At 37.3% G+C, this 12,331-nt stretch overlaps 1 protein-coding gene across 1 annotated transcript in view; it reads right to left on the bottom strand.

The window, feature by feature from the left end:
• The window catches only part of TDRD1 (tudor domain containing 1), a 31,298-nt gene that overhangs the window by 2,176 nt on the left and 16,791 nt on the right, over nucleotides 1–12,331 (bottom strand). Inside the window, exons 15-21 of the mRNA XM_036337369.1 lie at nucleotides 11,131–11,367; nucleotides 10,411–10,548; nucleotides 7,295–7,405; nucleotides 6,342–6,512; nucleotides 4,106–4,381; nucleotides 3,270–3,377; nucleotides 1,261–1,377 (exon numbers count right to left, since the gene is read on the bottom strand). Of these exons, the coding sequence (XP_036193262.1) occupies nucleotides 1,261–1,377; nucleotides 3,270–3,377; nucleotides 4,106–4,381; nucleotides 6,342–6,512; nucleotides 7,295–7,405; nucleotides 10,411–10,548; nucleotides 11,131–11,367 (1,158 nt within the window). The remainder of the gene's footprint in view (nucleotides 1–1,260; nucleotides 1,378–3,269; nucleotides 3,378–4,105; nucleotides 4,382–6,341; nucleotides 6,513–7,294; nucleotides 7,406–10,410; nucleotides 10,549–11,130; nucleotides 11,368–12,331) is intronic.

A 12,331-nucleotide genomic window follows, 5' to 3' on the forward strand; every position in this document is an offset into this window, starting at 1 on the left:
GATCTAGACAACAAGGTGGGGTGGGGGAGAAATCAAAGAAACAAGGGTGGGTGGTGTTGAAACAACTCCCAGCATGATGGTGAAGGGAAAAGTCCAGGATGATGGCTCAGGTCTGGAGGGCAAGCAGTCTAGAAAGGAGTGGTTCAGAAGTTTAAAGAGGCTTCTAATACAATAAAAGTTGATAAAAGTACATTAAGTGTTCACTCAATTTACACCAATGCAGAGAACTAGAGGTAATTAGTGAAAGTATACAGAACACCAGTAACAACAAAAAGCGCTACAAAATAGAAATCTAATTATAGTACACCACATGGTTAGCCTATGAATAGTGTTTATACAACACTACAAAAGTAATAAAGAATATTTAACCTGCCGAAACCGGTTTGGCTCAGTGGGTAGAGCGTCGGCCTGCGGACTGAAAGGTCCCGGGTTCGATTCCGGTCAAGGGCATGTACCTGGGTTGCGGGCACATCCCCAGTAGGAGATGTGCGGGAGGCGGCTGATCGATGTTTCTCTCTCATCAATGTTTCTAACTCTCTATCTCTCTCCCTTCCTCTATATTTAAAAAAAAAAAAAGAATATTTAACCTAACCAAAAATTATCACTTACAGTTTCTCAAATTTAATTTATTCCAGAAGGCTATTCAAGAAGCGATTTGTTCGAAAACTGAATCATTTTTCCCCCGTTAGAAATAATGTAAATTTAATAAATCTATCCCAGACCCCCAAATGATTCCGTTTTAACTTTTCTTATATATATGTCTAATGTAGTTTAATTGATAAATACCTACTGATCCACCATATAGACTCGCAGTGGTTCTTCTCAACTTTCCTAATGCCACGACCCTTTAATACAGTTCCCTCATGTTGTGGTGACCCCCAACCATAAAATTATTTTCGTTGCTACTTCATAACTGTAATTTTGCTACTGTTATGAATCGTAATGTAAATATCTGATATGCAGGATGTATTTTCATTGTTCTCGGCCCACAAGTTGAGAACCGCTGATATAGAGTATTATTATCTAGAGCTGGTTATCTAGAAGTACTGACAGATTTGTAAATCTCTACCTATACCCTTGCCTAAGTATAACTGTGGTTATGGAACAGAAAAGCTGAATAACTCCAATATTTGAATTAAACCCATGACCTTTTCTTTAATTTCTCTACCTAATCAAGTGAAATGTGCATCTTAAATAACAAGATCCATATCATTTCATGTGAAAGAGAACAGAAAAGTATTTTCCCTAGAAGAATCTTACTTGTGTATTTGGCGCAGCACGCATCTCCCACTCTCGGTCTATAGGATGATTGCCTCGTCTGAGCATTGCAATATACTAACAATTCAGTTGTCAATACATACAGTTTTTCCTGATCTTCTAAAATATATAAAAACAATCTTTTGTGAAAAAATTTTCAATACTATTATTAAATATAGTATACAAAACAATGTTAAATCTAATAACCCCCAAAAACCTCTGTGTATATTAAAATATACATTTATTTTTTAAAAATAAATAAAACCCTATTGGTCATCTTGTGCTGAAGGGATGTAGTACTGGGAGGGGCAAGAAGGAAGTCTGTGGAGACTAATGTCTTGCTTGGGGTTGCTGTACTAGGGTGTTCACACTTACGAAAAATGATAAAGCTGTATTTTTACAATTGTTTGGTGTGCTTTGCGGTGAGTGTGTTATACAGGCACACCCGGTTCTATAGTGCTTCAGATATTGTGTTTTTTACAAATTGAAGGTAAGACCCTCCACCAGCAAAGAGCTTACAACTTGCTAAAGGCTCAGATGACAGCACTTTTTAGCAATGAAGTATTTTTCAATTAAGAAATATACATTTTCTTTTTAGAAATAAAGCTATTGAATACTTAATAGACTAAAGTAGAGTGTAAATATTTTTATATGCAGTGGGAAGCAAAATTCATGAGATTTGCTTTAGGGTGATATTTGCTTAATTGCAGTGGTCTGGAGTTGAACTGCATCATCTCTGAGGTATGCCTCCAGTTAATAAAATACTTCCAATTTGTCATACTACTAGTATATGTTATCAGGATTGAAAAATCCTAAACCCTTGCTTTCTATTCCACAGATGAAGGATAATTATTTGTAATATCAGAGATAAATTTAAGCAGTTATTGGTATTATCACAATTCTAGGTCTGACAATTTGAAACAAAGGTTTATTTTCTTCAGCCTTTAAATATCTGCAAATTATTTTGAATAGCTACCACCCAACTTGCACTAACTCACATTCTACACTACAAGGATACACTCAAACAACACTGACAAGAAGCCTTAATTGTAAACTTCCATGAAACAAAAAAGGAAAATTAAAAATACTTATACGCTACTCTACTTATACGCTATACAGTTCAAACCAGCCGTGGGCAAACTACGGCCCGTGGGACGGATCCGGCCCATTTGAAATGAATAAAACTAAAAAAAAAAGACCGTACCCTTTTATGTAATGATGTTTACTTTGAATTTATATTAGTTCACACAAACACTCCATCCATGCTTTTGTTCCGGCCCTCCGGTCCAGTTTAAGAACCCAATGTGGCCCTCGAGTCAAAAAGTTTGCCCACCCCTGGTTTAAACCGTTCTCTAAGTTTCTAAAGGTATACTAACACTATGATTATAAACAGAATACAAAGTACTCTTTGAATATAAAAAGTTTTGTTTCAAATTCTCTTAAATGGCCCTGGCCAGTGTGGTTCAGTGGTTAGAGTGTCAGCCTGCTGACCAAAGGGTCACAGGTTTGATTACCTCGGTGGCAGGTTCAATCCTGGGCCCCAGTTGGGGCACAAGCAAGAGGCAACCAATCGATGTGTCTCTCTCACATCAATGTTTCTGTTTCTCTTCCACTCTAAAAAAATCAATGGAAAAAATATCCTCAGGTGAGAATTAAAAATAAAAAATTCTCTAACACGGCTGTTGAAGATTAACTTGGTAAATACAATTGAACACAATGCATTTAAACAAGAAGTTATACAGTAATCAAGACATTGTTTTGTTATAAAAAGCTGTAGATTATTAAGACTAGGTTGAACAGATGCTGAATGCAGGGCATTCTATTTATGTCCACACTGGTGTTTTTATTCGTGAATCTGCCTGAAGTGCTAATAAGATCAATTCTTCCGTAAAACCTTGAGACAAAGTTATTACCCTCCTCCTTCTCCCCATTCCCTAGTGACTTCAGATAAGCACGTTCGTTTTACAGTTAAAAAGGTTAGCATAAATGGGTCTCAAATTTTAATTTCTTACCCGGCATGTCATTTGGCAGAGCATAAAATAAGTTTGGGTTTATGATTTCTAATATGCTGGCTTGTAAAGTTTTATCAACTGGCAATTCTATTGTCCTCCACTGCTGAGCTAAAGAGACAGCTGAAAACATACCAAACAAAGGTCTCCATGAAACAGGTCCAATTCAGTATTCTTTCCTAGTAATGTATTTATTCACTGTTTTTTTTCATCAACATTCCAAATTTCCCAAAATAATATCTGTATTTTTACAAAACAATCTATTCAATTTGAGGAATTTTGTGGGTGTTATAAAAAAAATTTTAAAAAAACAATCTGTAATGAGAATCTTTGAACCACTGCACTCCTGTAGTACTGTGTTTCTGTAATACATTTCCATTTCTGTAGTATATTCAGTATCATTCTTAAAATGTATTCAAACATTAAGGGATACACAAATGTATGATGCAAGTTTACCTGATAAGTAACTACATTAAAAATGAGTACAGTGTTGGTTGAATAAAACCATCATGTTTCAATAAATATTAAATTAACTTCAACTAGAGGCCCAATGCATGAAATTCGTGCAAGAGTAGGCCTTCCTTCCCCCGGCTGCCGGCACGGCTTCCCTCGTAGCCCGGCTTCATCTGGAAGGTCGTCTGGAAGGATGTCCAGAAGGACATCTGGTCTAATTAGCATATTATGCTTTTATTATTATAGATAGCCTATTATTAATCTATCTCCACAAAGCATATTTCTATAGGAAAATGGTATCCTTCAGAATAGAATATTTTTCACAGCCTTTGAAAACAAAGGATAACACAAATTTAAATAACAAACAAATAGCTTAAAAATGTTACCTTGATGCCCTGGGGTTTCAATCTGAAGATCAGGCTTATTGACAGGTCTGTTTGTTGTAAAGTCTTTTTGTGGTGAACTGGCTTTTACAACCACATGTTCCTCAATGAGCATATCACTAATTATTCTGGGATAACAAGTGGAGAGATCGGTGAGCTCAAGTCCCACTCCATTTTCAGAGATTTCAACCACTCGGGCTTGGAGTTTTATCCCTGCAACGCACATCTGAAATTTTGCTATGTCTTCCTTAGTCCAGTGTTTGTTTCTAGGCTGTATATCTGGCAAATATATGCAGAACAGCATTAAGAAGAATTCTGTGCCCACGCTGCATTTTTTTTCTTTATTAAGGTATTACATGTGTGTCCTTAGCCCCCATTGCACCCCCAGCCCCCGACTCACGCCCTCACCCCCCCTGGTGTCTGGGTCCATTGGTTAGGCTTACTAGTATATGCCATGCTGTATTTTTGCTTCAGGTCAGCAATGTTGAATATCTTTTTCCAATACTCAATTCTGTATCTACACCCTGCATATCTGATTTACCAATAATGCATTTGCAAATTTACTGCTCAGGGTCTTTTCCTTACTTTCCTCCTAATGTGTCTTTACCTGGCATTTTCCCAATAGGCAAAAATAGAATTGTTATTTCTTAACTTTTTAAAAAATATTTTTTTGTTGATTTCAGAGAGGAAGGGAGAAGGAGAGAGAGAGAGAAACATCAGTGATGAGAATCACTGATCGGCTGCCTCTGGCACACCCCACACTGGGGATCAAGCCCACAACCCAGGCATATGCCCTTGACCAGAATTGAACCTGGGACCCTTCAGTCCTCGGGCCGACGCTCTATCCACTGAGCCAAACCAGCTAGGGCTATTATTTCTTTTAGAAGATGTTTTTATGTTCTCTTACACACAATGATGAGTGGCCAATTAAACTGGTAATAAAATAAAAAAAAGATGTCAACCACATAATTCACCTTTGTGAACAGTTTTCTAATATTTTAAAATATCATTTTAAACTACTGAGCCACAGATACTTTTTCTTTGCTAATTTTGGCTTATACCCTATTCTTAACAGTGATTCTCAAACTTCAGTGTGCATCTGGATAACCTAGAGGGCTTGTTAAAACAGATTTAGGGGCCCCACCCAAGAGTTTGCAATTTAGTAGTTGGTCTTGAGTGGGGAACGAGAATCTGCATTTTTAAGTTCTCATGTTGCTGCATCTGGTTCGGGGGCCACATATTAAGAAACACTGACATAAAACGTGGTAATTAAAAACAATAATCTGAAACATACTTAGTACAAATTAAGTAGAAAGAAAACAAATAAGCAAAAGAACAAATGAAAAGCATCTATGCTTCCAGACAGACCACTGTTACCATTTTGGTATCCAACCTTCCACAGTTTTCAGGGAAATACACACATGAACATATATACTCATATTTCTTTTTTAAATAAATTTTTTATAATAATAATAGCTATTATGGGTATAACAGTGCCCAGGCACTGTTAAGTGCTTTTTATACTTTTATCTCTTGGAGGAAGGTACTGTTACTGTGTGCATGGGAGGAAATGAGAGCAGAGTTTAAATAGTTTGCTTGAGGTCTCACAGCTGGTAGGGAGCAGAGCTGGTCCTAGAGTCCGTCCTCCTAGTTATAACGCTGTGCTGCATCTCCTTGTAACTGTTTTCTTCACTTAAGTCATGAACAATTCTTCTATCAATGACACATTTAACCTCCTTTTAATGACTATGTAATAACAAACAGGAAAACAGGACCTCTGAGTGCCAGGCCCTGTTCTGAACATTCCTTTAATCCTCACAACAACCCCATGAACCAGACACTACCATTACCCATTGTATGGCGCATCATTTAACCCATCTTCTCTTATTATTTAGGTTGATTTGCTTTTATTAACAGCAGTGGAATGAGTTTCCTTGTAGGTGGACTTTGTAAAATTCCAGGATTAGTTCTTTGGGATAAATTATTGGAAGCAAAATACCTTCATGAGAAGACATCCATTTTCCCGCCCATCACAGTACAGAAAAGCAGCTGCTTCCCTACTCTGACATCGACAGACAGTCTGGCCAGTATCTTTAAAAATACATTTTGAAATTGTATATAATAAAGTAAGATCTTCTAACTTACACAAAATATTAAAATTATAGATATTAATACTTAGATGTTTATGCACTCTAAGTATTAGAAGACAGTAGAGAAGATTTCTTATTCTACATCATACCTACTAACCAACACTGTATCCCTTGAAATGGAAGTGTTAAAAATTCAGAAGGGATCATTTGGAGTTCATCTGCAGTAACTTCTCCAATGTTTCCATAATCCACAAAATGTACTTTAATGTTTCCATTTGGTACAATTTCCTTGACTAAAGCACGATACCAATTGCCATCACCTAGATTTAAGATAAAGTTTATAACATGGAAGTTGTATCATGAAAAAGACATCATTTGTCTAGCAACTAATAAACCTGCTCTTCCACAGATGATGCCTTTAGCTTTCATTCACAGATTCATACAAGAATACTCAAAATCAATTTTTAGAATACCTCCAAAATTTTTACAGCACCACACTTTTACATCTGATATAAGATAAAGATTTCATTCATCACCTGTCCTTAAATTATCAGAATGTAAAGGTAAATGTAAGCATGTCTGTCAATCTGGAAGACTTAAAATACTCTCGCTACTACTGACAGATTGTTTTAATTGTTACTTGGTAAAATAATATAAAAAGTAAATAGAAAAAGTCTTGCAATGAAATTAAGATATCTCATTAAATTTAACTTCAAAATAAGTAAGCACAGGGTGACCAGAAAAAACAATAAATCTACAGTGGACAGGTTTTCCATTATCTAATTTATTTTAGTATTATCAGAAATTTTGGAAAGAAAAGCATTTAACCAAGTTTAAGTATGAAAGTATCATTTGGAAGTTCCTGGTCAAAGAGAGAAGAAAAAACATCTTAAGCATTCACTTAATGTCAAGTGTGAAAAATATTTGCTTAAACATCAGAAAGAAAATATACATCAAAAATAAGAGTTGATAAAACCCATATAATTTTATTAAACAATGTCACCCCAATACATTCAATAAAAATTTAAATTATAAAAAGGGGGTTGAATGTCAAGAAACAAAAGGTTCTGGTAAAGTCAAGGTTGCACCAACTGCAACTTACCTGAGAAAAAAGCACAACAAGGTTGCCCTATTTCTGCCTTAAAGTCATTAGACAACTTCTGCTGGCAAAGGTCTGCTAGTGATTTGTTCAAATCATTGAGTTTCTTTAAAGCTGAAAATACAATACACATGCAGCATTTAATATTTTTTTAAAAATGCAGAATATAGATTTTTCTTTAAAGCTAAAAAATGTTTTAATCATATAATCTCAGGTATATCCCCAAACAAGTATTAAGTACACCAAATGCTTTTCCCTTTTCATTAAAAATTGGGCAAATTTGCCAATCAATGATTCTCTCTCATCATTGATGTTTCTCTCTCTCTCTCCTTCTCTTCCTCTCTGATATCAATAAAAATATATATTGGGTGTCCCAAAATTCACGCAAGATTTGAATTTTGCGTGAGCATTAACAACAACAACAAAAAATAAAAGCCTAATTTTCCTTGGTTTATTGAATCAGATTCTAATATCTGTTGCCCTTTGATTTCAATCCCTTCAATTTGATAAGCCTTACTGCCGGAAGCCGGTCCATCCTTGCTGCTTGACACAGTCGCTGTAGGAAAGAAACATCTGCACAGCATATGTTTCAAGGGACCTGGCGTATATAGCATACTGTTCTTAATATGTTTGCTCCCCTTAGCGCTGTGTGTTTTAACCAAGGTCACCTCTCCAAGAAAGGTTGTTTCCCCAGGTAGGAATTTTTCCCTGAAGTCAGGGAGGGGATGAAACTCCTTAACTAAGTGCCAGGCGGGTAGTTAATCACTACAAACAATCATGCTTAAGCTACATAATCTTTACTCCCTGGAATGGAGATAAGAAACGCCCTAACCTTTGTAATAGAAATTGACAGGATTAAAATCAACTGGGATAAATACGGATGTAACAAGACAATAAACAGCAGAACTTCGCTGGAGATCCAGACCAGAACTTGGCTGGAGATCCTGGCTAGAGATCCTGGCTAGGCTGCTGATCAACTGAACGCTGTCTCCGTGTCATTCCTTCTTCGCCGACTCCGTCCACACCTTTGGGGAACCCCTGGACCTGCTGGGGCTGGACCCCGGCACCTTACCAAGTACCAATTATGGCCCAGGAGCAGGGACAATGAAGACCAATGAAGACCACGGCTTTTCGTATGTGCCAGCAAAGCTGTGGAGGCCATTTACCTGATGTGCTATTCCATACATAACCCTATACTGTATACTTTATGAGTCAATAAAAAATTCACAATTTTTAATTATAAACCTCTGTTTTCTATCAAAATTACTTCCTGCATGAATTTTGGGACACCCTATATATTAAAAAAAAAATAAAAATAAAAACTGGGCAAATTTTAAGTCATTATTTAGTTAATCTTCCCAGTAAACCCTATGCCAACGATTTACTGAGCACAGTGACATTGTTATCAGTATACAGCAACAAGATGTTCACTACAAAGGAAGCTCAGTGAGGGGTGCTCAGGAACTCTCTGTACCATCTTTTCAGCTTTTCTGTGAATCTCAATTATTCTACAATAGAAAGTGTATTAGAAAAAGAAGAGAGAAAACACTATGAGAACTGATATCCAAGATAGAATGAGAGAAGCAAACTGCAAAAATAATATACAGACAGTACTTTATCATTAATGCCTACATAAAAGGAATATGTACACTTACATAAGCAAATGTACAGAGTATGTACTTCTGAAAAGGTATTCAGAAAATTGAGCCCTAGACAGTTTGGCTCAGTAGATAGGGCATCAGCCTGCAGACCAAAGGGTCCCGGGTTTGATTCCGGTCAAAGGCAGGTACCTTGGTTGCAGGCTCCTCCTGGCCCAGGCCCTGGTTGGAGCTCGTTCAGGAGGCAACCAATAGGTAGGTGTGCTTCTCTCACATCGATGTTTCTCTCAGTCTTTCCTTCTCTCTTCCACTCTCCCTAAAAATCAATGGAGAAATATCCTCGGGCCAGGATTAACAACAACAACAACAAAAATTCAGAAGAGGAAATAGAAAACTTACTTTTCATTACATATTTTTAAAAAATGATTTTAGAGAGAGAAAGGGAGAGAGGGAGGGAGAGAGAAAACGCCTGATTAACAATGCACTTATTTATGCATTCACTGACAGGTTCAGTGCTCTAACCGACTGAGCTACCTGCCAGGGCTCCACTAATACTCTTTTGTAACTTTTGGCGACTGCTGAACTAGAACACTTAAATTGACAACTGTCATATTCACTTTCGGCCTTCATTGACCCAAGCTGAAAATATACATACCTTTAAGACAGCAGTCACCAACCGGTGGTCCATGGACCACTGGTGGTCCATGAGGTCCAAAAGGTTGGCGACCGCTGCTCTAAGATATAGCCAGTAAGTTCATTCCTAGGAATATAATCAATGGAAACGCATGCACATGTGCACTAAATTTGAGAATATTCATAGCAACATTATTTTATACCTCAAAACTAGAAACAGCCCAACATCCAACAGTGGAAATAATAAACTGTGGTATATTCATACAGTAGAACACTATGCAGCAACAAAAAAGCAAGCCACAGTTACATGTAAAAATGATTGCCAGTTTTAAAAAACAATGTAAAGAAAACCAACACTAAAGAGTGCATATTGTATCATTCCATTTATATGAAGTTTAAAACCAGAAAAAAAAAATCTATGCTAGTAGAAGGCAGGTTAGTATTTACTCTTGAAAGAGAGAAGCGGTAGTGATAGGAAGACATGAAGGAAACTTCTGGGTTACTGGCAATACTTTATTACTTGGTCTAGATGTTGGTTACACAAGTGTTTTGACTTTGTGATAACTTATATCATACTCTTATTTGTGCACTTATATATATATATATTGTATTTCAATGAAACCAACAATTAAATTTAATTTTCAAAACTGAATTTAGGAGACATTTTGTGAAATCTAAACTGGTTTAAATATAAGGAGAGATGTTGGAAATAGAAATAAGGGCTTAAAATTGAAATAAAAGGCAACTACGTTTAACCATATCTTTCTTGGAGGTACAAATACCCACTTGGCCCTTCTTGGAAAGAGTACTTTTATCACTCAGTAAACTCATCTTGAGTTCTTATCTACACCAATGTATCTGTGAAAAAATATAAATGAGTCAACTTACTGTCCTCTTTAAGCACATGACAATAAAATTCTCCAGGACTATGTATCACACAGACCACAACATCTACTGTTTGGTCAACAGTAAGGGCAACCCATGTCCATGCCAATGGATTTAGTTTTGCTTCTACACCCAAGGGAGCTGTGAAAATAAATGAACATTTTAGAAAACCAAATGGTCTGAGAAATCTGCTTTGGAAGAACTGAATTGTCAATGATTCTCTTAGTGAATTCATAGGAAAGTTGACAGTATTACAATCAACCATTACTACCCTCAGTACATTTCACATTTCAAATTCATTCACATTTCTGACTGACCTTCAGCGGCCAGTGATCCATAAAATTTTAACAAATATTCAGTTCCCAAACAACTCTTACATGTATTTAGACCAATGACTGATTTAAAAGACAACAAGTACTCAACATAATTCTTTTACTGTATTGATTTTAGAGAGAGAAAGGAAGAGGGATAGAGTGCTAGAAACATCGATGAGAAACAACACTTGTCTGTCTCCCTGCATAACCCCTGGGGATCGAGCCTGCAACCCAGGCATGTGCCCTGACCAGGAATCCAACTGGTGACCTCTTAGTTCATGGTTACATGCTCTGCCACTGAGCCACACCGGCCGGGCAACATAATTCTTTTTGAACATATGAAAACCTACATATTCACAAAATCATCTGAACTCCAGCCTGAACATTGTCTGACTGACATTTTACTTACCATTGGCTTCTTTCATGAGCTTCTCTGTCACTATCCCCTTTTCCCGGGCAGCAAAGCCTGCATCTATGAGAACTTCAGTAACACTGATGTGAGGTGTCATGGATTTATCAATAAGGTCCACCAGGGAACTGTTCTCCAACTTGTCCACCACTTTCACCGTGATCATTGTGTTCTGTACAGTCTTTTTCATCAGACAAATAGCTTCTGGAGTCCAAATTCCTAATGATGGCTTTACTCCTAACAAAGAATTTTTTTTAAAGGATGTTAAAGTATTTCTTACAGCAAGCACTTAGAAATTCAGCTTTATATTTCCACAAAGGTGCATTTAAGTAATCTGTGACAAACACTGGAACCAAAAAGTTCCATCTGAGCAGAAAGATTTTCTAAACATGCAAATGAAGGCAAAATTACAAAGAAAACGCCTGTAAAACCTTCTACAGTTCTATGTAAAAAAACAACACATAATTCCACTGATACGAAATGTCCAGAAAAGCAAATCTGTAAAGCCAGAAAGCAGATTCCTGGTTGCCTGGGGAGCAAGGATTAACTATAAACGGGCACAAGAGATCTCCTTTGGGTGATGGAAATATTCTGAAGCAGGGTTACAGTGATAATTATACAACTTGGTAAATTTACTAAATATCACTGAGTTGTATAGCTAAAATAGTGAATTTTGTGGTATATGTAAATTATGTCTTAATAAGGTTGCTATGAAAATCATAAACAAAAGTATGAGAAATCCAGGAAAAAACACTGGTCCCTTACATCATATATGAAGCATTTACGGCAACCCCAACATAGTGCTTAGTTCATCTATATATATAAAAGCCTAAGCGACCGAATGACCAGTTGACCGGTCGCTTTGATACGCACTGACCACCAGGGGGCAGACGCTCAGCTGACTGACCCATCCTGGTGGACCACCAGCCCGGCGGCAGACACTCCCTCCCTCAGTAGTCCTGCAGGTCCAATCTCCAGAAAACGGGCCAGGCACCGATGGACTGGCCCTGCCAGCACAATCCTGACAGTGCCACTGGTGGCCTCCTGGAAGTTGGCCTCGGGCACTGTGGCCACTTCCCCTCCCCAGATGCTCCGCAAGGAAGAAATGATATAAAAGCAGCCACCAGGTGGCTACCAACCACTGGTGGCAGCAGAACGGATCCAAATCCCAAGCCAGCAAGACCATCCCACTGCCTGCCCA

The sequence above is a fragment of the Myotis myotis genome, unplaced genomic scaffold, assembly GCF_014108235.1.
Source record: "Myotis myotis isolate mMyoMyo1 unplaced genomic scaffold, mMyoMyo1.p scaffold_m19_p_15, whole genome shotgun sequence".
In the NCBI taxonomy this organism is placed as follows: Eukaryota; Metazoa; Chordata; class Mammalia; order Chiroptera; family Vespertilionidae; genus Myotis; species Myotis myotis.